Below are 27,487 nucleotides of genomic sequence, written 5' to 3'. Positions count from 1 at the left end.
GGCAATAAAAGTGGGAAAAAATGGTCTCCAGGAGCAGTGGATTTGTGGTGCAGGCACCAAGTCCTGGCAATTACCCTGGAGGCAAAAAAGAAAAAAAGACTTTCATGTTGAGGCTATTGAGAATCTAGTACTTTATCCATTGGGCCACCTCCCAGACCACTGTATTTTTGGGTGGCCTTGGGATGACACAGTGACTAAAACATTGTACTCTCTCAAGTACCACAATCACATGTGCCAGTGATTCTCAGGATCTCTCTCCCTCTTTGTCATAATAACTAAATAAATCTTTTTTAAAAAGAGTGGTTTTTAAAACTATGACACATGCAAGTATAGTCACCAGATTCTTAGTAATTCCTTAGGGAAGCAAATACATACGTGAGTTTATTTCTGAAAAGAATGGTGAATATGGATGGGAACACCAGTTACATGCCTGGAAATACAGTAAAGAAAGAATTGCCAGAGATAAACATCATTTAAATGTGTTTTATTTTTCATTACGAAATACTTAAGTGCACAGAAACCTGCAGAATAATAACTTACCTATAAACCCATAGCAGGTTTTATCAATTTATAAGAATTGGTTGCATTTGCTGAATTTTTAAAGTAGATGATTATCCATATTCATCCTAGGCTTGGGGGGGGGTGTTCTGCAGAAAACTGAGAAATTTTACACAGGTACCAACAACTATATTTACTGTAAACCATAAATCCCAATTCAAAAAAAATGATTAAGGCTCCCTTTATAGCCTTTTCTCAAACTCATTTTTCTTGATCCCTAGAGGCCACAAGTATTCTGAATCTGATAACTATGTCTATTAAATGTTATGTGTACCATCTCTATATGGTGTTTACATGTTATCAAACACTATATAAATAAATGGTGTCATATCAAGAAAACCTCTAGTTCTACTTCATGAATAGTTTTTTTTGAGATGCTCATGCTCATTTCTAGCTCATCTTAACTTGGGTATTAACTTACATCCAGCTAATGGTTGTTTTAAACTTTTGAAACAAACATTTTATAGTGAACCTTCCAGGCACATCATTTTGAACACATGAGCAGAGTCTATAGAAGTATTAAGTGCAAACTGCTGGGTCACAGTATCTACATCTTTAGCTTTACCAGATATCCAAGGAAGCTCAATATAACTACTGCTAACACTGAACTATTATTGCTTCACTGATTTCCAGTAACTAGCATTATAACACTTTTGCCAAATGTGATGATTTTGAAGTAGTTCATTTGCATTTCTTTAAGATTATTGATAATACAGACATTTATTTTAATACCCCGATTTACATTATCTTTACTGGGATGAGCTATCTTTGTTAAAAACAATTTCTACAAATAGGGCGGATTCAAGGATTTTCTTCCTGTTCTTCATAAGAGTTCACATTTCGCAAATAAATTTCAGAACAAAAGTGCGATGTTAAATGGAAAAAAGTACTATTGGGGAATTTTGGTTGAAACTGTAGTGAATAGTTTTTATTAAGAGTAATAACTTTATTATCTCTATTTTCTATAGTTTAGATCATAAAGAACAGTTCATTTTATTACTCAATTTTTAGGGTCCAGAAAATTTATTGTTTCATATTTAATTGTTTATTCTCTTGGTCTTTGGAATTTAATTCCATAGGGACATGCTTTCCTCTGCCTAAAATAACCTGCCAAAGAGTAGCTATTTAGTATTCACTGAATGAAAATCTCTATTAGTACATATTAATATAGTTTAATACAAGTCTATAGTTCCATCCCTCAATCACCTTTTGATTTCAGTTGTAACCATGAGATAAAAATTATAAACTTTAAATTTTAGATTTGGAGCTTTTTACATGCTCTTAAAATTACTCAGCATTACCCAACTACCTTGGCCTGGTGACTTTTTGGAGTTACTTGTGGTATTCTCTGTTCTATATTTAAATGTAAGGTATGCATTTTTAAATTTTATTATCTTTATTTATTTATTGGATAGAGACAGCCAGAAGTCAAGAGGAAGGGGGGAGACAGAGAGGGGAAAAGACAGAGAAACACCTGCAGCCCTGCTTCACCACTTGCAAAACTTTCCCTGTGCAGGTGGGGACGGGGGCTTAAAACTGGGTCCTTGAGCACTGTAACGTGAGGTATGCATTTTTTACAAGTTCCCGATTTTTTGTTTATACTTCTCCCTTATCTTACTTTATTTTTAGTAGTTTGTTCAATTTTCATTCTTTAGAAATTTCTTTCTTGATAAAATTTGTATATAGATGTTATAGTTCTATGACCTATGTCTGTGTTGAATACTCTAAGAGTGCAAAGCTCATACTTTGTAAAATTTTTAGTTTTTTCCCATTTTTGACTTGCTGTTTTCTATGGAATTTCTACCTTGTCGACTAAGTAATGTTGTTTTAGTTGTGAGGAGTAAACAAGTTAAATACATTATGCTAAACAGTACCTGGTACATAATAGGTAGTCAGTACATTTATTGAATACCTGCTATACCTGGTGAATGCAAATATCTTCCTCAAAATGTATCAATTTGCAATGGACACTATTTCATTTAATAAATTTCTAGAACCCAGTATCCTTTCATATTCATATTTTTAGAATAAAAGTAAAATCCAAAGTTAAGATCAGGAAAATTACTAAGTTACACAAAGCCACAGTGGTGATCAAGTTAATTTACCGAATCTAAGCTCTCAGTCCTAAAAAGTTCCTAGTGCCCAGATAGGGAGACTGGAATAAAATAAAGCTGAAAGGGATATAAGGAGCAGATCACAAAGTGCCTCACAGACTGATTATTTACAACAGTAAGTTTTCTGGCTGAAAACTTTAAAAGTAAGTTTGAGTATATGGTAGCTGTTTGCAGGTAAACAAGTAGTATTTGGGTATACGGAGACAAATGATATGTATTTACTATAAAAAATGTTTGAGCGGAGAGTAGCTAGCATAATGGTTATGCGAACACTCTCATGCCTGAAGCTCCAAAGTCCCAGGTTCAATCCCCCTGCTCTGGTTAAAAAAATGTAAAAAGATATGTTTGAAAAATGAATTTAAAGAGATCAAAGTTAATATAGGAACCTGTCAGAAAGCTACAGCAGAGATTCAGTTAAGGCCAGATGTCATTAGAGATAGAGGAGAGTGAAAACTCTGAAAATATTTATGAAAAAGGACCTATAGGACTTGGTGATTGACTGGATTGGGTGGTGAGAGTGACTCCCCAAAATGGATCTTCTGGTGATGAGCAAGGTGTGCATGCTGTCTGAAGGTTTTCTTGCATTCCTTACATTCATAGGGTCTTTCTCCCGTATGGATTCTTTGATGTTGTGCAAGGGATCCACAGTAACTAAAAGCCTTCCCACAAACATTACATTCATAAGGTTTCTCTCCTGTATGAACTCTCTGATGCTGAGTAAGGGATGAGTCATTACTAAAAGCCTTGCCACATTTAATACATTCATAAGGTTTCTCTCCAGTATGAACTCTTTGATGTTGTGCAAGGTAAGCAATCTGGCTGAATGCTTTCCTGCATTCCTGGCATTTATAAGGTTTTTCTCCAGTGTGGATTCTCTGGTGTTGAGCAAGGTGTGAATTCTGGCTGAAAGCCTTTCCACATTCCTTACATTCATAGGGTCTCTCTCCAGTATGTATTCGCTGATGTACAGTGAGGTATGCACGAAGGCTAAATGCTTTCCCACAGACATTACATTCATAAGGCTTCTCACCAGTATGAACTCTCTGGTGTTGAGCTATGGATGATCTATTGCTAAATGCTTTCCCACATTCAATACATTCATAGGGTTTCTCTCCAGTATGTACTCTCTGATGTTGAGCAAGATAGGCAAACTGACTGAAGGCTTTCCTACATACCTTGCATTCATAAGGTTTTTCACCAGTGTGGACTCTCAGATGTTGAACCAGGTGTGCATTCTGACTGAAGGCTTTCCTACATTCCTTACATTCATAGGGCTTTTCTCCAGTGTGAACCCTCTGATGTTGAACAAGATTTGATCTTTGGCTAAAGGCTTTCCCACATTCTACACATTTATAGGGTTTCTCTCCGGTATGAATCCTTTGATGAAGGGTAAGGGATGAGCTCTGACTGAAGACTTTTTCACAGTCGGTACATTTCAGAAGTTTCTTCCCTGTATAGATACTTTTGGGTTTAATGACCAATATGTTTTTCTTAAAGCTACTACATGTGTCGTTTCTATGCATTTTCTCCTTTTTGGGGATTATTTGATGTGTATGAAGGAGTGTGTTTGGATAACAACTTCCCCATGACATGTTATATTCTTGCTGTTTTTCATCAGCATGTGCTTCTTCATGAGTGATTGTCTCTCCTTTGAAACATGTTTTCTGATTCTCTGGTTGATTTTCAACATGATCTTCATGTTTACATTCCAGACTGGAATACTCGAGGCCATAGCTTCTAAGTGTTTCTAATATCTTTTGGGATGATTGTTCTTCATAAATGTCCTGTTTTGGGGTTAATTCTTCAGTTTCAGAAGTAGCTTTCCAGCCTGAAAAGTAATAAGAAAAGATATCTCCTCTATTGTGTACCAGAAGGTACACTTACGGAAGTGCATGCGTAATGTGAAGTCTGTGACTTTAATATCAAATAAAATTGACAACAACATTGGATTTCATAATTCTGAAGTGTGCCAAAATCAGGAACTGGGAATAGGTCATGCAGAAGCTTGGACAGGAATGATAATAATTAAAATAAATAAGGTAAATCTCAGGTCACCAAGGGATTATGGAGGTGGTTGAACTTAGAGGAAACTTTATGCATATATTAATATAGCCACTGAGGGCTGGGGGTTCGGAACCCTTCCCATTCTGATAGTTACTTTCTTCAAGAATGTGTAATGAGTTAACTGAATCTCCACTGGAAGGAGTTAACTGTACCTCCACTGGGGACTTGGCAAGAACCAGTATACTGAGCAAGCTCGCATGACAAGGAGGCAAGCCTTCTAAGGTCGCTAGGCCAGAAACCAATGTCCCAAGAAGTGGAGAAACAGACATGCCCAGGATTTTTAAAGCATAACTAGACAAAGTTCAAGGAACATCCTGATTAAATAAGAACAGGGTGATGTGTTTGTGCAAGCTCATATTGTTTTAATAAGTAGAAAAGAGATTCTTAATATAGAATAGCATGCCTAGGAATGCAGCTGTGTCTGAGAAAGAGCTATGCAAAAAGGGTATAAATTGCTGTAGATGAAAATAAACTTTGCTGTTTGCCGGACAACCAGCCTCCTGTCCTTCCTCCGACACCACTCACCAGGTCCTCCGACCCTCCGAGGTTGACAAAGAGTATTAACTAAACTTTTCCACAGGTACTATTCCAGATAGTTTCGATATATAAATCAGAAAAAAGATCCTTAACCTCCAATGGACCCTACCAAAAATGTTGAGGTTTACTATATACTTGAAGTTACTGTTATATAAAATGCAAAAACAATGTAAAGAGCACTGGTGAAGGCTAAATTAGGAATAATAATTAAGTTAGCCTTTATGCAAAGATTTGAAAAAAATGAGTAAGTCAGTCACCTAGATATTTGGAGGAGCACTGTAGGCAGGAGAAACAACCTAAAACTAGATATATTTTTGGTATGGTAGAAGGATGGAAAGACGGCTAGTGTGGCTGGAAAGGAATGAGTAGTAGTAGATTTAAACAAAAAAGCAAATAACAAAACTAATTAAGCTTTATAGAATTCCTAAAGAATATGGCTTTTACACTGAGTGGTGTGGAGAGAGTCACTGAAGACTTGTTCCTACCAATCTTTTTTTTTTTTTTTTTAGAAAAAAGTAGCAGATACAAAGTTAACACTCAAAAAAATTTTTATTTCCATATACTCACAATGAAAAATCAGGAAAGTGAGCTGATATGGTCAGAAGTAAATGGAAATAACATCTGTTCATGGACTATAAAAGTCAAAATATTGTTATGATATTCCAATGCTATATATAGATATGCAGTGCAATCCCTATCATAATCCCAACTTTTTTTTTTTTTTTTTTTTTTAGCACTGCTCAACTCTAGTTTATCATGTTGTGGGAATTTGGACCTGGGACTTTGCAGCCACAGGCATTGACAGTCTCTTTGCATAATCACTATGCTATCTACCCTGCTCCTAATGATTATTTTCTTAAAATTGCCTGAATCCACTGCTCCTAGAGGCTTTTTTTCCCCTTCTGTTAACCTTGTTGTTTTATCGTTGTTGTGGTTATTGTTGGATAGGACAGAGAGAAATGGAGAGGGGAGGAGAGACGGGGGGAAAGATAAGACACCTGCAGACCTGCTTCACCACTTGTGAAGCGATGCCCCTGCAGGTGGGGAGCCGGAGGTTCAAACCAGGATCCTCACACTGGTCCCTGCACTTTGCGCCATGTGTGCTTAAACCTGCTACGCTACCACCAGACCCCCATTTCCTGATTTTTATTTTATTAAAAAAACTACAGAGGTCAAAACAGTGTTGTATTAGTATAAGTACAGACAACATATGCCAGTGGAACAGCAAATAGCACATAAACCATTTCAAAGGTTTTGACAAGGGTGCCAAGATCATTCACTGAGGAAGTGCAAAGCTTTTCAACAAATGATGCTGAAAAAAATTTGGATTCTCACATGCAAAACAATGAAGTTAAGCTTTTACTGTATAACATATAAGACATTAATTAAAAATGCATGAGAAACCTAAAACTACTCTTGAAGCAGACACAGGAGAAAATCATGACACAGATCTGTGATTTCATGGCTATATAAAACATAGGCAAGAAAATAAACTAAACTTTATGATAGTTAAAAACTGTGTGCATTAAAGCACATAGTCAATAGGATAAAGAAAAGCAACATACTGAATAAAAGAAAAAATCTGACATCCAGAACATATAAAGAACTCCTACAACTTTACAAAGACACAACTGAGAAATGGAAAAATAACTTGAACAGACATTTCTCCAAAGAAGACATACAAATGTCCAACAATCACATGAAAAGATACTCACCTACACTAATAATTAAGCAAGGTGGGGAGAGGTGGGGAGGGAGAGAGACAGAGAGCGTCTTGCAGCCCTGCTTCACCCCTTGTGAAGCTTCTCTGCTGCAGGTAGGGAGCAGGAGTTTGAACCTAAGTCCTAATTATTAATCAATTTCTGTCTTACTGAATAAAATAGAAAAAAAAGGGGGGGAGGGATTGGCCTCTGGGTAGTGGATTCATGGTGCTGGCACCAAGTCCTAGTAAGAGAAAATAGAAGAAAAAAACTGAACATATCAAAGTATTAATAGTATTAATGAGAATTGACTTTATTTATTTTAAAGATTTTATTTAGTTATTAATGAGAAAGGAGAGAGAGAAAGAACCAGACATCATTCTGGTACATGTGCTGCCAGGGACATGTACCAGAATTGAACTCAGGACCTCATGCTTGAGAGTCCGATGCTTTATCCACTGTGCCACCTCCCGGACCACTATTTATTGATTGATTGATTGACTTATTTATTCCCTTTTGTTGCCCTTGTTGTTTTATTGTTGTTGTTATTGATGTCGTTGTTGTTGGATAGGACAGAGAGAAATTGAGAGGAGGAGAAGACAGAGAGGGGGAGAGAAAGACAGACACCTGCAGACCTGCTTCACCACTTGTGAAGTGACTCCCCTGTAGTCGGGGGGAGGGGCGTGAACCAGGATCTTTAAGCTGTTCCAGTCCCTGTGCTTTGTACCACCTGCACTTAACCCACTGCGCTATTACCCAACTTCGGAGAACTGACTTTTAATAAGAAGCCATGAAAGTATAGAATGAGATTTATATAGTGCTAATAAAAATAACTCAATATATAATTTATTATATATGTATATCAATATATTATATATGTACATATACTGCATATATATGTATATTGTATACATATAGTTATATGTATACGGGTCTTATGTGCATGCTAGTAAAATAAATATGTAAAATAAGTGAACAATAAAAAAATATTGGGGAGCTAGTGAAATAGTTCACCTGGAAGAACACTTTGTTTTGTCATGCATAGGACCCAAGTTTAAGCCCTTGGTACATCACATGGAAATACTATGGCACTGGGGAAAGTGTCAGTGGCCTTCCCTCTCTTGCTCTCTCCTTACAAACATTGTCCTGAAGAAGTGAAGCCGCAGTGGTAACAACAAAAAGGTTTGTATAATGAAAACAGGAAGTTTATATTAGTAGATCTCTAAAGAATTTATTTAAAAGGGGCTGTACAGTGGTGTATGAGGTAGAGCGCATATGTTATAACATACAAGGACACCAGTTCAAGTCCCTGGTCTACACCTGCAGCAAGAAAGCTTTAAGACAGTGAAGCATTGTTCCCTCCCTCCTCCCCGCCCCTCCTTGTGCCACCAGGGTATTGCCAGAGTTTGGCACCTACATGACTCCACTGCTCCCTGCAGACTTTTTTTTTTTTTTTTTTAAATCGGAGCGCTGCTCAGGTCTGGTTTATGGTAGGTGGGGAAATTGAATCTGGGACTTTGAAGCGTCAGGCATGAAAATCTTTTCGTATAATCATCATACTATTTCCCCTACCTGATGCTTCCATGTGGCAATTGGGTTTGAACGCAGATCTATGCTTGGTAAAGTACACTTAAACTGGTGAACTATATCTTGGCCCTTACAATTTTCTGCTACTATTTGTTTGTTTTATAAAGAGGCAGAGAGAATAAAAAGAGACTATAGCCCAAAGGCTAACTTAAATGAGATGGGGGTCAGGCTTGAACCTCATGTGCATAGCAAAGCAGCACACTATCCATCTGAGCTATTTCTATGGCTTAAGGTTGCATTTCTTAAGCTAAGAAGTAGGTACATGGGATTCTGTTCTACTATTATTGGGTTATCAGAAACGTCATGAAGCATTTTTGCAGAGAAAACACATCGTGACTTTTCAACAACCCATTATTTAACTATAGTGGTCTGGGAGGTAGACAAAGTGTTGGACATTAATTTTTTTGTTTATTTTTTATTTACTTTGGATAGAGAAGGGAATTGAGAGGGAAGAGAGAGACAGAAGTAGGGGAGGTAAATGAGATACCTATAGCACTGTTTCACTGCCTGTGAAACCTCCCCAGTAGGAGGGGATGAGAGGTTTGAACCTGGGTCCATGTAAATTATAATGTGTGTGTTCAACTAGGTCTACCACTGCCCAGCATCCCACATCAAAATTAATGAACAAGGACATCAAAGATAGGGAAAGGGGAGTGGGGAAGAATGAGAGATTTTAACAGTAACCTTGTTTTTCTTTCAAATTTTAACTTAGTGGTTCCTACACCATAAAACTAAACTATTCATCTCTCCCTCAACTGTTTTTTTAGCTTCTGATCTGTGTTTTAATTAAGACCAGCAGCTTTACCATCTACCCTTACTGCTCTGACTCACTACCCATTCTCCTCTTGGGCGAGCTTTCTCTTCATATATGATATTTGTAGCTATCCTGTATCTCTGCTATCATCCTGGTTTATATAAATGTTTGGCATCTCAGCAATCTATAAGCTTCTTGTTTAATATACACATTCAATAAAAGTTGATTAAATGAATGACAGAGTAAGTTAACTAACTGTTGCTGTAGCGGTCAGGTGTCGGAGAAGAGAGTTGCACCGTGGAGAAGAGAGTGGACGTCCGGAGCAAAGGGGTACACAAATCTTTATTATAGGATGGGGGGGTGGTGGCTCAGGCCACATGGAGTCAGCTGACAATGGCCATCCCCACTACCTGACCACAGGGCGAGAGAAAGGGGCGAGATCTGAGAGAGGGGGAGCTGAGAGCCCAGAGAGAGCTGGGGGGGTAAGGGGGCTTTTTATTGGGCGACAACCAGGGGTGACGTGTGGGGCCAGGATTGGTTGAAGGGGGCACTGCTAGGATTTCGCGGGGCATAGTAAAACCTGGGGGCGGAGACTGCATCAGAATAATTCCTCAGCAACAACTAACCATTAAGAGAAAAATGAGGCATTTGGAAGCAAACTACTTCTAATAATAGCAGATACTGGGTTCATAATATGAAATAGGCACTGTTCAAAACACTTTTAAAAGTATTACCACATTTTACATATGCAAAAAAGCACAGAAAGGTGAAGTAACTTGCCCCAAATTTTACTACATGTCTCAGGGTTTGAACCTAATACTGCAGTTATAGCTGCTGGAGACCTCAAGGCTAGGAAAATCTTTTTTAGGATAGATTTATACAACTGGGAAGGGATAAAACTCAGATAATAAATAAATGAGTTAATAAAAAGGTCCAGGCAGTGGCACACCTGGTCAAGTGCATATGTTACCATGCACAAGGTTCAAGCCTCCAGTCCCCACTGTAGGGGGTGGGAGTTTTATGAGTGTTGAAGCAGTGCTGCAGGTGTCTCTCTCCTCCCTTTCCCTCTCGATTTCTCTCTCTACAAAATAAATAAATATACTTTTAAATGAGTTAAAAAGGAGGAGGTAGAATATAAGTTGGAAAACAGTTAAAAATAACAACTTTGGAAGAAAAGCCAAAAAGGCCCCAAACTTATACAGGAATATTTGAGAACATTTCATTAAAGAATAAAGAGATTCAATGGTTTAGGAGGTGGCCCAAGGGATAAAGCACTGAACTCTCAAGCTTGAGGTCCTGAGTTCAATCCCCAGCAGCACGTGTACCAGAGTGATATCTAGTTCTTTTTACCTGTCCTCCTATCTCTCAAATTTAAAAAAAAAAAAAAAAGAATAAAGAGGTTCAAACCCCTGGTCCCCACCTATAAGGGAAAAGTTTCACGAGTGGTGAAGCCGGGCTGCAAGTCTGTCTCTCTCCCTCGCTATCTTTTTTTCCTACTTCTTTACTTACCTGTGCACAAGCCTCTTGTCAGTTCTTGTTTTACCATCCAGGGTTCTTTGCCTTGTTCTAACAATAATATCACACTTGGCTTAGAAAAACAAAGTCCTGTATATATAAAAAGAAACAGACTTTGGTCAGTGGAGCTCATATCTAATCCTCTGATCATCAGAGAAGAAACTCCTAGCCATATATCCATAGAATAGGGAACTGGTAAAAGAGCATTGCTCATTTTTTTTTTTTTAAGATGGGATCTTTTAAAAATATATTTATTAAGGGGCCGAGAGGTGTTGTATCTGACTGAGTGCAAATGTTACAATCTGAAAGAAACCAGATTTGAGCTCCTGGACCCCAACTGCAGGGGGAAAGCTTTGTAAGTGGTGAACCAGTGCTACAGGTGTTTGTCTGCCTCTCTCCCTATGTCCCTCTACCCTCTTGATTCCTGGTTGTCTCTATCCAATTAATAAAGCTAATTTAAAAATATATATATATTTATTGGATAGAGACAGGCAGAAATTAATAGGGAAGGGGGTGAGAGAGAGTGAGATATATATGTCAAGAACATACATTCAAAGAAGAAGCTATCTAAAGCTTGCAGCATGGATTAATTATCAGACCTGTCCACTGCCAACTCCACAAATATTAAAATCATTACTTTGGCAAAGGTAGTAGACATTCAGCTAAGCATTGCAGATGCTAACCAAACATTCACAATGGTAGAATCAGAGCCTCTTACAAGCAGAGCCAAACTCATTTTTGCAAGGTTTTCTTACCCAGTGATACCAAGACCCTATAGTTCTCCAACATTACATTACTGTAGAGATGTCTTTGAGTGGAATTTAGACAGTCCCACTCCTCTTGGGAGAAGTCTACAGCCACATCTCTGAAGGTCACCAACTCCTGAAATAAAATAAATGAAGTGAAATAGCCTTATGTCTTAGATTCACTTGAATAATTCTGGCTTCCAGGCACACTAGCCTTTCCTGTTATGTCTTCAAAAGATATCAAATACATTCTCTATCAGAGCATTCTTCTCAGATTATTCTGCATTAAAATGTTTGGGGATGGGTGGTGGTGCATTTTGTAAAGCATACATGTTACAATGTAAAAGGACCCAGGTTCAAGCCCCCAGTCCCCACCTGCAGGAGGAAAGCTTCACAAGTGTTGAAGCAGTGCTGCAAGTCTCTCTCCCTCCTCCCTCCCTATTAATTTCTGCCTGTCTCTATTCAATAAATATATATATTTTAAAGATCTCATCTTTCAAAAAAAAATTGCAATGTCCTTATTCCCAGGTCCCTATACTCCTGGCCTTGCTTTACTTGTGTTTGTAGAACTTAACTTGCATTGGTATTTACTGTGTGCCCCTGCTGTCAAAAGGTAAGGTATGGTCTTGGGAGAGAGCTCAACCTTTGAAACCACAGAAGTTACATATCTGACACCCTAGAGGCTGTAGATTCAGTCTCCAGCACCACCTTATGCCAGAACTAAGTAGTTATCTTTCTGTGTCTCTTAATAAATAAAACTTTTAAAAAAGTAAGATCCAGGGTGGGGGTAGATAGCATAATGGTTATGCAAACACTCTCATGATGCCTGAGGCTCCGAAGTCCCAGGTTCAGTCCCCTGCACCACCATAAGCCAGAGCTGGGCAGTGCTCTGGTGTTTCTCTCTCTCTCTCTGTCTCTCTCTCTGCATCTCAAAAATAAAATAAATATTTTTTTAAAAAAGTAAGATCCATGAGGGTAGAGTTTGTTGTTTTGATTGCTGCTATATTCAGTTACAGAGTAGCATCACACATTCAGATATTTTACTTGAAAAGTTCAAGAAGCTCTATGAGGATAAAAGAATGAGATTGGAAAGTATTTGCAAGAGCTCTAAATATTGTGCTAGACCAAATAGAGTGAATCACCAATTCCATTAAAATTCAAATACTTTAATCCAGAGTGCTTAAAACAGTGTAAGGAAAGTTGTGTCCCACTCAGGGACTGGGCCTAGTTCTTAAAACTTAAGAGCTAGGCTGTAATTCAGCTGGATCTTGAGTGACCACTTGATGGTGAAATCTAATGCACTCGCGTGCGTGTGTGCATGTGTGTGTGCGTGTGTGTGTGTGTGTAAAAGTAGCAATCAATGCTTTCTACCCCCAGTTCCTTAGTCTTCTAATCCTGCCTTTGTATATGTATGTGTGTATACAGATTGCTACACATATATTTTTTTATAACTCCAGAAGTAATCAAGGCAAGAAAAGACTATTTTGCTGGGCATCTGCTACACCTTTATCATAGTTAAAGAAACTGCCTCCACAGATTAAAACATCTTGTGGCTAGGAAAGTGACTCCCTAGTAGAGTCATACATGGCTTGCATGTGTGAAGACCTAGGTTCCATCCCTTGCACCCCAAGTAGTGGTGAACAATGTTCCTCTCTACCTGTGTGTCATAAAAAACTTAAATGAGAAAATTCCTAAAGTGTGAACATTCAGAGACCATTTTTCTTAATGATATGAAGTAATTTGTGAATTTCTCCCTTTGCAATAAATTGCTCTTCAGTGGTAAGATTCTTCATACACTGCAGAAATGTCCCTGGTAAGAAATGGTCTAAATGGCATGTACACTTTCCAACTTGTTTCTTTATGTTTACTTTATCATATACATATAAGTATTTATAAGATATTTGTATATATGGTATATACATTGTTCACTAATTCTGTGAATTTATACAGTCAACAACAATAATTACAAGGTCAATATAAAAAATTTAAATTCTAGCCTTTAGATTATGGTTATAAAAATACTTACTTATGCCTGAGGCTCATATGTCCCAGATTCAATTCCCAACCTCACCATAAATCAGAACTGAGCATGGTGTATTGCAACAAAGCAAATGACTGAGGAAGGAAGGAGAAGGAAGGGTAGAAGAGAATTGTGGGGTACTGGTACATAATGAAATTGTACACATATGTCAATGACTGTACTGTAAAGTATTAATCCCCTCAATTAAAAAAATGAAGAAATTCTAGTCCTAAAATACCTGACCTCTAAGTAAATCTTTTATTACATTAACAAGGGTTGAAAATATTATAACTCACCTAATACTTGGTTTCAAAATCCACTTATAATTATATCTTTTTTTTTTTGGGGGGGGGGCTGTTTTTGACCAGAGCACTACTCAGCTCTGGTTTATGGCGGTGCTAGGGATTGAATCTGGGATCTCAGAGTCTTAGACATGAAAGCCATTTGCATAACCATTATGCTATATCCCCATCCCTCTATTTATAATTATAATCAAACCAATTTGAAGCAAATCAAATCAGTCCTCATCACACACCCCTGCAAGCGTCAACCCGGCTTTGACCTAGCACGTTATGATTGGGCCCCCCTCAGTCGCTATCAAACAGGCCATGGCCGGTGCGCCGCTATGTTCCATCGCTGGGGAGCCAGAGACGACCCGAACTGCCCCTGCAGCTACAGACAGACTATGACCCACATAGTCAACGACTGCCACCTCTCCAGATTCAAAGGAGGTCTCAAAACTTTACATCAGGCTCAACCTGATGCTGTTGACTGGCTACGGAAGAAGGGCAAACGCTGGAAGAAGAAGAAGTTTCCAACTCAAAGTATTACTTTCTTTGTAGCTGTCATATGAGACCTGTCCTGTTCCCCATGTCCATTGTGCCATACCACCTAGAAGTGAGACAGGTGACTTCTTTGCTTCTTACATGTTTCTAGAATATACCTTCTCCCTCCTCCATAAAGACATCTAGTTTTAAATCTCATGTAATCAGACAAAATCAATCATTCTCCCTCCTTTTTAAGCTTTTGGTTGTTTTTGCAGGTCCATTTGCAGACTGACTTTATTTTTTCTATTCAGTTAGATAAGAGACAGATGAGAAAGGGAGTGACATGATAGCATCTGAACATCCCCTGCACCATTTACCCTGTGATGCCTGAGATTGAACCTGGGCCACACATTCGGCGTGGCATTTTTCCTACAAGATTAGCTATCTCTACAGTGAATGTAGGGCTCCATACATGTACAAAGCCATAGAGTAGCCTCTCAGGTAACCTTAGGGAGGAAGGAAAGACACAATTTTTAAAAATATTTATTTATTCCTTTTTGTTGCCCTTGTTGTTTTATTGTTAGAGAGAAAAGAGGAGAACAGGGGAAGATAGATAGGGGGAGAGAAAGACAGACACCTGCCGAAGTGACCTCCTGTGAAGTGACTCCCCTGCAGGTGGGGAGCCAGAGGCTTAAACCGGGATCCTTACGCTGGTCCTTGCGCTTTGCGCCACGTGCTCTTAACCGGCTGCTCTACCACTGGACTCCCGTCACTCACATTCTTACTCTCAGCTGATGATCTTGTTTTCTGTTTCACGTAAAAGTCATTCTAAGAGAATTTCCACAAGTTCCCACAATATTTACAAATCTACCTAAATCTGTGCCCATATATATTAACTGTTCCTATTATTACAGATGAACTGCACACTTTCCTAGCAAAGGCCACTGTCCTATTTGTACTGGAGAGCTAAGCTCCTCTAGCCTATTCAAGCACAGTGATCTTACAATTCCCTCCTCTGAATTCTTCATCTTCAAATTTCCCTTTATACTAAATCTGTAAAATCAGCCTATAGAAATTTACCCATCTTGGGCTAGTTAACTACAGTTTTTCCTTCAGTCATCACCTATTTTTCTCTCTCCCTTATAGCTAAACTATTTGAAAGAGCTGTTTATACTTTATTCCATTATGGGTAAAATTTACATAGTATGACACAACACGATCACTGCTCTGTTGTAAATAGAATGAAAGAGAATAAGGATGGAAGTGTAAAGGCAAGTTAGGAGATTATAGTAGAAATCCAGATGACGATTCAAGCCAGAATGGAAGAAGTATGACCAATTGGTGGTGTTAAACAGTGGTCAGATACTAGAAGTACGTGTCTGTGAAGACAGGGCTTCACATATGGGTAATTTCACCACTCCTGAGTCACTATTTTTCATTGTGCTGTTGGAGAGACACCACAGTACAAGATTGCTATAAAGTCCCATTTAGTGCTGAGGCTTGAAACTGTGTCTCACACACATGGCAAAGCATGTGCACATCCTACCCAGGGAACTATCTCTCCACCCACCTCAATATATTCTGAAAGAACAAAACCTCCTGATGGAAAACCTACAGTTAAAGCAATACAGTTAGGGATGCCTGTGAGTTTCCTAATTGATTTATGTCTCTTCCCTCATCTCATTCAGTTTATTTTCAGTAGTAGTTGGAGTAAGCCTATTGAGATGAGAATGAGTTCATATCACTCCTATGCTCCAAAATTTTCATTGGTCCATTTCACTGAGATTGAAGTGTTTGAATTTGACAACAATGAAATGAAACTACTGAGAAAGCAGTTCAATATATAACTCTGAATTTCAGGGCAGAGGTCTGGATTGTAGATAATTTGGCAGATGTTGGCATTCTGATGGTATTTATGTTTTTCTCTTTTTTAAAAAATATTTATTCCTTTTTGTTGCCCTTGTTGTTTCACTGTTGTAATTATTATTGATGTCGTTGTTGGATAGGACAGAGAGAAGTGGATAGAGGAGAGGAAGACAGAGAGGGGGAGAGAAAGATAGACACCTGCAGACCTGCTTCACCACTTGTGAAGTGACTTCCCTGCAGGTGGGGAGCCCTGGACTCAAACCAGGATCCTTATGCGGGTCCTTGCACTTTGCGCCACCTGCGCTTAACCCGCTGTGCTACCACTGGACTCCCTTCTGATGGTATTTAAACCAATGAAACAGGATGAAATCACAAGAGGATGGAGTACAGATGGAGCACAAGGACTAAGCCCTTACTTAATGGGTATTTAACTAAAACAGATTTAGTGAATTACTTTCTGGACTGTGACTAGAATGAAGGTCTATGTCTAAGAGTACAGTTTTTCTTTCTTTAAATTGCCACCAGGATTATTGCTTAGGCTCGGTGCTGGCACTAAGAATCCGCCACTCCTCTGGTGGCCATGTTTTTTCTTTCTTTCTAATTTGTATTATATAAGACAGAGAAATTGAGAGAGGACAAGGAGATAAAGAGAGGGAGAGAAAGACAAAGATTTGTAGACCTGCTTCACCACTAATGAGATGGATCCCCTGCAGGTGGGGAGCATAGACTTGAACCTGGGTCCTTGCACTTGGTAATATGTGCACTTAACTGGGTGCACCACCACCCTGGCCAGAGTACAGTTTTTCTAAAAAGCAAGTGCAAGGTCATGGGTTAACATAACTCACTACAAGGAAACCTGTGTGTCTAGAAATGAGTGAATTAGATAATGTGTGGGCTCAGAGAGAAATTAGACAAGGTCAGTAGGATAGTTAGGGACCAGACTGTATACAGTCTTGCAAGTCAACGCACTGTAACTACCTAGGAAAGCTTCAACAGAAAAAAGAATTAGAGGAAAATACTTCAGAAAAGAGGAAAAACCAACTCACCTGGTACATGGTTTTAAGAAGTCCAACAGCCATCCTTTCCTCTTCTGTCTCTTCACTTGGGGAATGGCAGTGTTCTTACAATACTGAGAAGAAAAGAACATGAGAAACTAACCTTTCCTTGCAGCATCCAACTTTCCTTGTAGAGAAAGCACAATGGGGAGGGGGCAGGGAGACAATACTAGTGGGTATATGCAAAAGACTTTCCTGCCTGTGACTCAGGTCCAAGGTTCAGTCACTGGGACCACCATAAGCCAGAGCTGAGCAGTATTCTGGGTGGAGTGGGGCATACTGGAGACCTAAGGATTTGTTTGTATACAATTTTAAAAAATATTTATTTATTCCCTTTTGTTGCCCTTGTTACTTTATTGTTGTAGTTATTATTGTTGTTATTGATGTTGTTAGGACAGAGAAATGGAGAGAGGAGGGGAAGACAGAGAGGGGGAGAGAAAGACAGACACCTGCAGACCTGCTTCACCACTTGTGAAGTGACTCCCCTGCAGGTGGGGATCCTTATGTGGGTCCTTGCGCTTTGCGCCACGTTCGCTTAACCCGCTGTGCTACCGTTTGTATACAATTTAACATTTGCCTAAATCATTCATTACCAACTAACATAATAGTGGATTTCCTAGATTTTACAAATATAAAACCCCAAGGGATATAATTACTTACACGACAGCACACAAATAACAGTAGATCAAATGAAAGGTCTCCCTGATTGCACAGGTCTCTCCAGAAAAGAGATTCTGAAACTCTGCGGCCCACAGGCAACTCTGTGCTAGCTCTGAAATACTGGTGGCACAGTGTCACCCCCCCCCCACACACACACACCCCCTCTTAAAAACTACAGCACCAACCGCGCTTTACAGTCAGTGCTATTGGGTATGGGTACAGCCACCCTCTCCCATACCCCGAGCCTCAAAATACTGGGAAGCACAACCAATCTTACTCTGCAGTCAGGGAGGAGGAAGGTACTGGGGCCACGGAAGGCAGAACACACCCTCCTGGCCCGACCCACAGCACGCCGTGGACGGCACCAAGCACCCACCCACTCGCACCCACAGCCGCGCGTGCAGGTTCCCAGGCTGACAGTCTCACACTGTCTGCCATCAAGGCGCTCTCACCTGCAGTCACGCCCGGCGCCAGCGACCAGCATCTGGACGACCGCCCGGCGTCTCGTCAGCCTGATCCCAACCTGTAAAACCCCAGAACCAGGAAGTCCTGGTCCGGGAAAGCTCAGGTCACCTCTCCTGGGTCGCCCCTGTAGCGGTGGGTCTCTCTGGACCCACTCCCGTGGAAGGGAAGCCGGAGACACAAAGGGCGCCGCGACGGCTCGCAGGGGCCGCTGGGAAATGTAGTCCAGCTCGTGCAGACCGAGCTCTGGAGACCCCACAGAGCGGCCCCTTGTCGGGCTCTGGGCGCCACCCCTCCGCCCTGACTTTCCCTCCCCAGCAGGCCCTTGAACCGCGGATCCTGCCAGCTGCGAGGAAGTGGGCCACGTCACCGCACTGAGGACCGCGTGGGCGGGGCCTGCGTGCGTCCACTAGGCTAGTTCCTAGAGGTGTCCTGGGTTACCCAAAATATGAGTGCTGGGGGCGCAGCAGGAAATCCAGTGCACCAATGTACACTTCCTCTTGGTCTCACCTCCCCGGGACATTATTTCTATTCCCCTAGCATGCCCTTCTATAAGTCTTGTATTATTGATTTTATGGTGGGGATGTGTAAATGTGTTCCTTCTAAAAATACTCTTGTGCTAAGTATCTTCAAAGTTCCCTTTCTCTTGATACTCAGGAATGTCACATCTCCCAGAAAGCTTGGATTGTTCATGCAACACTTCATGATTCCTTAATCTCATTGGACTTCCTTGCAACATGGTACTTAATACGTATTTTTTAAAATTATTTTTTGCATATGGTCTCCCCATAAATTTGTCGCCTGTACTTTTGTGAATCGGTGTGTGACCCTTTGGATTCTGTCATTACGTGTGTTTCCATATAATTGTTTATGGGTGTGGGGGGATAAAGATGCTTCTTTTCTGTGACCGTTGTGTGATTTTGTTATTTCATGGCTTTGTAGTGGTACTTGCGAGGAAGTGCTATGATCTGAAGACTGATAGAAAGTAGAGTTGCAAATTTGATCATTTAGTTCAGAAATGCAATCTGCTTGTGCAACATACACCAGTCTTCATGTACAATAGAGGTTGTCCGAATTAAGTACAATCAAATTGTGGTTTTCTAATTTAGAATATCTTCTTGATCAGGGAGAAAATAGTTTTGGAGTAAAGTAACAGGTCCACTTTTTATTAGACATCTCTGTGCTAATGAAACACAAACTGTATCTTCAGCTTCCTTTTCCAACTATGCAGGTTCATCTGTTTAATTAATAGTCCACTAGATGGGTCTCTCATCAGACTCACAAACTGACGTTCAAAGTAAGTTGTCATTGGGTATTTTGTGCTATGTATGTGTTTTAATCTTAAACTGCAAGTTAGTACCATCCTGCCTCACCACCTCAAGTTAATGTCACCTTCACTGTCAGTCTTGACTCTGTTTAGCTTTTCATTTCCTCCATCTTTCAGGTCTGGGCTTTTCAGCAAAGAGGTACCAACCAGGTCAGTACCAAACAAGCACACAAGCAGCACTGGGAGTGACAAAAGAAACTGGTCACAGTTTTTAAGCCATATCCTTTCTGCTGTGCTCCAAGGTCAGGTTCTCCCTCTTTTGTCACTAAGAGATTTAAACTTTGGAGATTTCTGCCATAAAAACTCTATGCAGAGTTTCTTTTTCTCACTCTTGCAAACCACTGTAGACTTTCTTGAGAAGTCTATCCAGGTCTCCCTTGAAAGCTTTAATGTGTGAATAATAAAACATTCACTGTGTGCATGTGTATGAGAGACAGGGAGAGAGTTGTCAGTCTCCAAATTCCAACCACATTGTGGATGGGGTACACACCTACAGATTGTCAACAGCAGACAGGAATAGGTACAACTGTATATGTCCCTCTCCATATATATATATTCTATCATCTCTGTAGAAAATCCTCCAGTTTCTCCAAAACTAATAAAAATACTGAGTTTAGAAAGATAACAGGTTACAAGATCAATATACAAAAACCAACTGTTTTCTATACTGAAACTTGAAACGTTTTAAAATACTATCTATGAGGGTGGACAGTGACAAACCCAGTTGAACACACATGGTACAATGCACAGGACCTAAGTTCAAGCCCCCTGTCTCCTCCTACAGGAGGAAAGCTTAAAGCTTTGTGAGCTTTAAGTTGCAGGTTTCTCTCTTTCTCTTTCTTTCTTTCTTTCTCTCTCTCTCTCTCTCTCTCTCTCTCTCTCTCTTTCTTTCTTTCTTTCTTTCTTTCTTTCTTTCTTTCTTTCTTTCTTTCTTTCATACCAGAGCACAGGTCAGCTTTGGCTTGTGCTAGTGTGGGGAACTGAAGTTGGGCCTTAGGAAACTCAGGTATGAGAATGTCTCTTTGCATAACCATTATGCTATCTACCCTCACCTATGTCTCCCTCTCCCATCTTGAATTCTGTTGCTATGCAATAACTAATTAGTATATTTTATATATTATATATTTAATATGATTTTCAGTAATATCAAAAATTGAAATGCATAAGAGTAAGTCTGACAAAATTTCATCATCTGTACATTGGAAACTACAAAATATTACTAAAATTAAAAGCTAAATAAGTGTGGAGTCATGAAATTTGCCATTTTAAAGATTTCAGTTTATGTTCAACACAATCTCAATCAAAATCCCAGTTTTTTTTTTTCTTTTGGAGGGGTGATCAGTGGGGAGTGTATTGATAAGAAAATTCTCTCAGGTATTTACCTAAAGGAAATGAAAATTCATGCAGACTGTGTACATTAATACATAAGCAGTTTTAGATGCTTATAGCCTATAGCTGGAAACAGCCCAGCTGTGCTGCTGTAAGCAAATGACTGAAATTTCTTAAATATTCATATAGAAAACTAGTTAGCCCATATTTGGAAGTTGCTCTCTTCCCTGATCCAGCTTTCTAGTCTTTTTGACAACTATGAGACCATCTCCCCAGACAATACCTTGGATCCACCTGCGTATCAGATGTCAAAAACTAGTAAAGGCCCCTTGGAATATACCTAAAATAGACCTACTAGCTTTTTCCAAAACAGAGACCCCAAACTTTCATCTGCAGTATTCTTGCCTTTAGTTTCATGATTATTCAACAATTTGTTCTGCTTTATATCTTTTTTTTAAGAATTTATTTATTTATTCATGAGAATAATATAGGAGAAGAGATAGAAAGAACCAGGCAGCACTCTGGTACATGTGCTGCCAGGGATTGAACTTGGGACCTTATGGTTGAGAATCCAATGCCTTATCCTCTGCACCACCTCCAGACCACGTTCTGCTTTATATCTGAACTCTTTTTCAGCTACCAGATTTCAGATGATACCATGATGCCAATCTGACTTCCCTGGGCACATGACCCCACCAATGTGTGCTGGAGCCTTACCTACGCAGATGCCTGCCCCACTAGGAAAAAAGAAAGACAGGCTGGGAATATGGATCGACCTACCAAAGTCCATGTTCATCAGGGAAGCAATTACAGAAGCCTAACCTTCCACTTTCTGCACCCCATAATGACCCTGGGTCCATATTGCCAGAGGGATAAAGAATAGGAAAGCTATAAGGGAGGGGATGAGATATAGAACTCTGGTGGTGGGAATTATGTGGAACTGTACCCCTCTTACCCTATAGTCTTGTCAATATTTCCATTTTATAAATAAAAATTATATAAATTATAAAAAAATAATACTAGTCAGCAGTAAGAATAAATTACTTGTATATTAACACAACATGTATGACTTTCTAGGGAATTATGTTGAATAAAAATGTCAACATGAAAAGTGTATACTGACACTGACTTATATAATATTCCTGAAAGGTAAAATGATGGGGCTGGGGCTGGTAGAGTGCATATAATACCATGCACGAGGAATTGGGTTCAAGCACTTGGTCCCCACCTGCAGGGGAGGAACTTACAAGAGTGGTGAAGCAGGGCTGCAATATTTTTTTCTCTCCATCTCTCTCTAGTGGAGATTTGCAAGAAAAAAAGAAAGACAAGAAATTCTAAAGTGATAGAATAAATTTACTACATTTAATGTAAAAATGTAACTATGTCAGACTGTCAAAAGAGCTTACTTGGATAATGTGCTGCCTTGCCATATGCATGACCTAGGTTCCAGTCTGGGCCCCCACTATACACTGAAGAAAGCTTCAGTGCCATGGTCTTTGTCACTCCCTCTCCCTCTCTGTACCTAACAACAACAAAAGTAAGTATGCGAAGTATAATTATATAAAATTTGGGAGTCAGGCAGTAGCACAGCAGGTTAAGTGCACGTGGCACAAAGCGCAAGGACCGGCCTAAGGATCCTGGTTCAAGCCCCCGGCTCCCCACCTGCAGGGGTATGGCTTTGCAGGCGGTGAAGCAGGTCTGCAGGTGTCTGTCTTTCTCTCCCCCTCTCTGTCTTCCCCTCCTCTCTCCATTTCTCTCTGTCCTATCAACAATGATGACATCAATAACAACAACAACAACTACAACAATAAAAAACAAGGGAATAAATTTATAAATTTAATAATGTTTTAGTTAGAATTGTAATATGATAATCATTTATTTTACAATGCTTTCTAGTGAGACTGGTGCGAAATAAAACAAACAAACAAAAAAGCTAAAATAAAATGGTAGAAAAAGAAAAAACATGCACTAGCCAAAAGACTAGTGAAGTAGGGGCCAGGTGGTGGCGCACCTGGTTGAGTACACAAGGACGAGTTCAAGCCCCTGGTCCCCACCTGCAGAGGGAAAGCTTTGCAAGTAGTGAAGCAGGTCTACAGGTGTCACTCTGCCTCTCTTCCTCTCTACCTCCCCATCTCCTTTCAATTACTGACTGTCTCTATCCAATAAATGAATATCATAATTTTTTTTAAAAAGTTATAAAAAGGTAGTTATTTCAGGATAAACTATGGAAAAATTTCTAGACTATAAAGGGCAAAATTTCTTGTTTGATCAACACAACAGAAAGTCATCATAACTCTAAATATGTATTTAATATAGAAAAAATACTTGACCAATTTAAAAACATTTAAAAATGAATCAGGAAACTGAAAGGACAAAGGATAACTTATTCTCAACAGATGTACTTGAAAATAAATTATAGAAAGAATTCTAAATTCTACCCCCACACCTATGGACATTTAATCTTTGACAAAGGTGCCCAGACTATTACATGGGGAAAGCAGATTCTCTTCTGTTGTATGCTTTACATTGGTTTGTTCTAGCTCTCCCCATGCCAAGAAAATTGGTTCAGTCCTGCTATTTGGCGGGCCCACTTGTCCCCGCCCCGAGGAACCCTGAGAGAGTTCCAGAGTTCCAGAGTTCGAGAGTTCTTGGCGCCGCCATGTGAGAAGGAGGCAGGAGTTTTGTTTGGTGGTTAGTTTGGGTTAGTTTATGAATCGTTGTTTCTGAATAAAGAAATACAGCTTCCCTGCCCAGCCGTGTGTCCACGAGTCTCTGTTACCCGCCCGTGAAGCTAGCCTGGCCAGCTGGAGCTTCCAAATTTAAACAACAAATGGCGCCCAACATGGGGCACGAACCCACGACCCTGAGATTAAGAGTCTCATGCTCTACCGAAGAAAAGGGGGAATTGTTGTATGCTCTCCCCCTGCCAAGAAAATTGGTTCAGTCCTGCTAGTTTTCGCGGGCCCGCTTGTCCCCGCCCCAAGGAACCCCGTGAGAGTTCCAGAGTTCGATAGTTCTTGGCGCCGCCGCGGGGGAAGGAGGCAGCAGAGTTCTGTTTGGTGATTAGTTTGGTTTAGTTTGTGAATCATTGTTCCTGAATAAAGAAATACAGCTTCCCTGCCTAGCCATGTGTCTTCGAGTCTCTGTTACCTGCCTGTGAAGCTAGCCCGGCCAGCTGGAGCCTCCGAATTTTAACAACACTCTTCAACAAATGGTGATGGATTAAATGGGTTGAAACTATCAGATACTTAGAGGAAAATATTGGTAGAACTCTTTTCTGCATAAATTTTAAGGACATCTTCAATGAGACAAATCTAATTAACAAAGAAGACTAAGGCAAGCGTAAACCTATGGGACTACATCAAATTAAAAAGCTTCTGCACATCAAAATAAACCACTATCCAAACCAAGAGACCCCTCACAGAATGGGAGATCTTTACATGCCATACATCAGACAAGAGGCTAATAAACAAAATATATAAGGAGCTTGGCAAACTCAACAAGACAACAAATAACCCCATCCAAAAATGGAGGGAGGACATGGACAGAATATTCACCACAGAAGAGATCCAAAAGACCGAGAAAAACATGAAAAAATGCTCCAAGTCTTTGATCATCAAAGAAATGTAAATAAAGACAACAATGAGATACCATTTCACTGTGAGAATGTCCTACATCAGAAAAGGTAACAGCAACAAATGCTAGAGAGGTTGTGGGGACAAAGGAACCCTCCTGCACTGCTGGTGGGAATGTCAATTGGTCCAACCTCTGTGGAGAACAGTCTGGAGAACTCTCAGAAGACTAGAAATGGACCTACCCTATGATCCTGCAATTCCTCTCCTGGGGATATATCCTAAGGAACCCAACACATCCATCCAAAAAGATCTGTGTACACATATGTTCTTAGCAGCACAATTTATAATAGTCAAAACCTGGAAGCAACCCAGGTGTCCAACAACAGGTAAGTGGCTGAGGAAGTTGTGGTCTAGATACACAATGGAATAATACTCAGCTGTAAAAAATGGTGACTTCACTGTTTTCAGTCGATCTTGGATGGATCTTGAAAAACTCATGTTAAGAGAAATAAGTCAGAAACAGAAGGATGAATATGGGATGATCTCACTCAGGCAGAAGTTGAAAAACAAGATCAAAAGAGAAAACACAAGTAGAAGCTGAACTGGAATTGGCATATTGCACCAAAGTAAAAGACTCTGGGGTGGGTGGGTGGGTGGGAAGAATACAGGTCCAAAAAGGAAGACAGAGGACCTAGTGGGGGTTGTTTTGCTATATGGATAACTGGGAAATCTTATGCATGTACAAACTATTGTATTTACTGTTGAATGTAAAACATTAATTACCCAATAAAGAAATTTAAAAAAAAGAATTCTAAACAGAAAGAAATTAACTTGTGGTATAGACAAGTGGGGAACTTAACGTGGAAAACATGTTCTCTATCTAGTGTTTGTCTAGTAGTCTCATTTTCCTTTCCAGACAGTCAGATTTTGAAACAGAGCCCATTATTATCTAAGGAAAGTTAGAAAATTCTACTGTATCCTAGAAACAATGTGGTCTTTTTGATTGTGTATCATCATAGTCAACTTTGAGTCATAAAGCCTCTCATACCTCCCAAGATTTCAGGTTCTTAATGTTTAGCATTCTGTACGCTGTAGTATTTTGCTCCGTTTGTGTTTTCCTAGACATTGTCTTCATTTTAATTTCCATTGCAAGAGTATTGCAGTGAGTCTTCAACTATTATTGCCAATTGGCTTCCAATTTTCTGAAGTTAGAGCAGAATCTATGACAGAGAGAGTGGGAGAGAGGGGGAGAGAGTGGGGGGGAATAGATCTTTAGGCCTGAGGTGACACACTGTCTGGTTTGCTGGAGTTCTAGGTTTTTGCTCCTAGTTACGTCCCTACTTTCCCACTCAGAACGTTAATTGCTGAGGTTACTTTGAATTTCTGACGTTTAACTCCATTTAATGGCTCGATGTCTTTACCTTATTTCAACATTTTTTTAGCTTTCCCTTTTTAAAAATTAATTTATTGGATAGACACAGTGAAAATGAGAGAGGGAGGTAATGAGGGAGAGTTACAGAGAGAGACCTGCAGCACAAAGACTATACTTTCAGGAATCATTCTTTAAAAAAATTTTTTTATTAATATTTATTTATTCCCTTTTGTTGCCCTTGTTGTTTTATTGTTGTGGTTGTTATTGTGATTGTTACTGATGTCCTCGCTGTTGGACAGGACAGAGAGAAATGGAGAGAGGAAGGTAAGACAGAGAGGGGGAGAGAAAGACAGACACCTGCAGACCTGCTTCACTGCCTGTGAGGCGACTCCTTTGCAGGTGGGGTGGCGGGGGGGCTTGAACCCAGATCCTTCTGCCAGTCCTTGTGCTTTGCGCCACGTGCGCTTAACCTACTGCGCTACTACCCGACTCCCTTCAGGAATCATTCTATAGTTTTTTACATTATAAAAAGAAAACAATCAGGGTGTTTCGATAATACAGACTTATGAATCTGTAATGTCTCCCACTTAATATCTTGGTGTCTTACATTGATTAAACCGTCTAAGTTTCAATACAGTTAACAATGAAATAGAGCCAGTAAAAGATCAAAGCCCGGGGTGGGAGAGATAGCATAAAGGTTATGCAAACTGATTCTAACCTGAGACTCCAAGGCCCCAAGGTTCAATCCCACACACCACCATAAACCAGAGCTGAGCAGTGCTGGGGGGTGGGGGGTGGGGGGTGGAGAAAAAAAAAAGCCCAATGAAGAAGTCTGTAAATGTGCACACCTGTCAGAAGGACTGCTAGCAGCTGCACTGAACACACAGTCTACTGCAGAGGGCTGGATGAGAGACTTGGACCCCAGTGAAGGCACAGGAACTAGCACAAACACCGTCACCATGGCAACCCTAAAAGTCTAGAGGCTTCTCTGCTCCTTCTCAGTTATGCAGCCATTGTTCCATCTAGAGCTCAGCACATCTCCAGGAACCTCTAAAAAGCCAAGGTAAAAAGCCAGGATTGCTTTGCCTTTGTAAAGGAAAAAAATTAAAATGCCACTATCTTCCTTTGCACCTAAGTAAACCTTCTATGGTCTAAGTTCCCTGCCGGTGGCTGTCAGTTCTTCTTCCAGTAAGCCAAAACTCTCTCTTCCCTCCGAGGTCCATCCCTTCCTCCTTCAGCACTTCTCCAGGGGACCCCACAGGTAACAACAGAGGCCAATCAGAAAAGCAGACACACATACCTGACATAAGCAGGGTCAGAAAATCTGAGCATCTAAAGAACAACGGACGAGACCACGGTCACACACAGGCTCACACTTTTGCAGGACTCCAAAGTAACTGGACCTCGGGGTCACTAGACCCCACAGTAGCCTCCCGCCACCCCTCGCCCCAGTCCCCACTTCCATAACGGAAATCTCGC

The 27,487-nt window shown here is 40.1% G+C and overlaps 2 protein-coding genes across 22 annotated transcripts in view; one reads left to right on the top strand and one right to left on the bottom strand.

Moving 5' to 3' along the window:
- LOC132536803 (zinc finger protein 569) overlaps positions 1 to 27,487 on the top strand; it is an 82,014-nt gene that overhangs the window by 26,672 nt on the left and 27,855 nt on the right. For 2 of the 18 annotated variants that reach the window (XR_009548343.1, XR_009548342.1), the window contains 2 exons: positions 19,850 to 19,882; positions 21,698 to 22,596. The exons of the other annotated variants lie outside the window; for them this stretch is intronic. The gene's annotated coding sequence lies outside the window, so the exon portion shown is untranslated. Of the gene's footprint in view, positions 1 to 19,849; positions 19,883 to 21,697; positions 22,597 to 27,487 lie in introns of those variants that run through there. 18 annotated transcript variants of the gene reach the window in all.
- On the bottom strand, positions 3,024 to 27,429 carry LOC103127318 (zinc finger protein 570). 4 transcript variants are annotated; one of them, XM_060185833.1, is made up of 6 exons: positions 27,309 to 27,429; positions 18,396 to 18,492; positions 17,275 to 17,357; positions 11,585 to 11,711; positions 10,824 to 10,919; positions 3,024 to 4,500 (listed from the first exon to the last, which is right to left on the bottom strand). In XM_060185833.1, the coding sequence occupies exons 3-6, from the start codon at positions 17,305 to 17,307 to the stop codon at positions 3,152 to 3,154; spliced, it is 1,605 nt and encodes a 534-aa protein (XP_060041816.1). In that variant the 5' UTR covers positions 17,308 to 17,357; positions 18,396 to 18,492; positions 27,309 to 27,429; the 3' UTR covers positions 3,024 to 3,151. The 4 variants fall into 4 exon arrangements, with proteins under 4 accessions (XP_060041816.1, XP_060041817.1, XP_060041818.1 ...); XM_060185834.1 differs by lacking the exon at positions 18,396 to 18,492; XM_060185835.1 differs by lacking the exons at positions 18,396 to 18,492; positions 27,309 to 27,429 and adding an exon at positions 25,685 to 26,162.

This window comes from Erinaceus europaeus, chromosome 2, assembly GCF_950295315.1.
Source record: "Erinaceus europaeus chromosome 2, mEriEur2.1, whole genome shotgun sequence".
Lineage (NCBI taxonomy): Eukaryota > Metazoa > Chordata > Mammalia > Eulipotyphla > Erinaceidae > Erinaceus > Erinaceus europaeus.
Note: the sequence above shows the minus strand (reverse complement) of the source record. Positions and strands in the feature narration are given on the sequence as shown.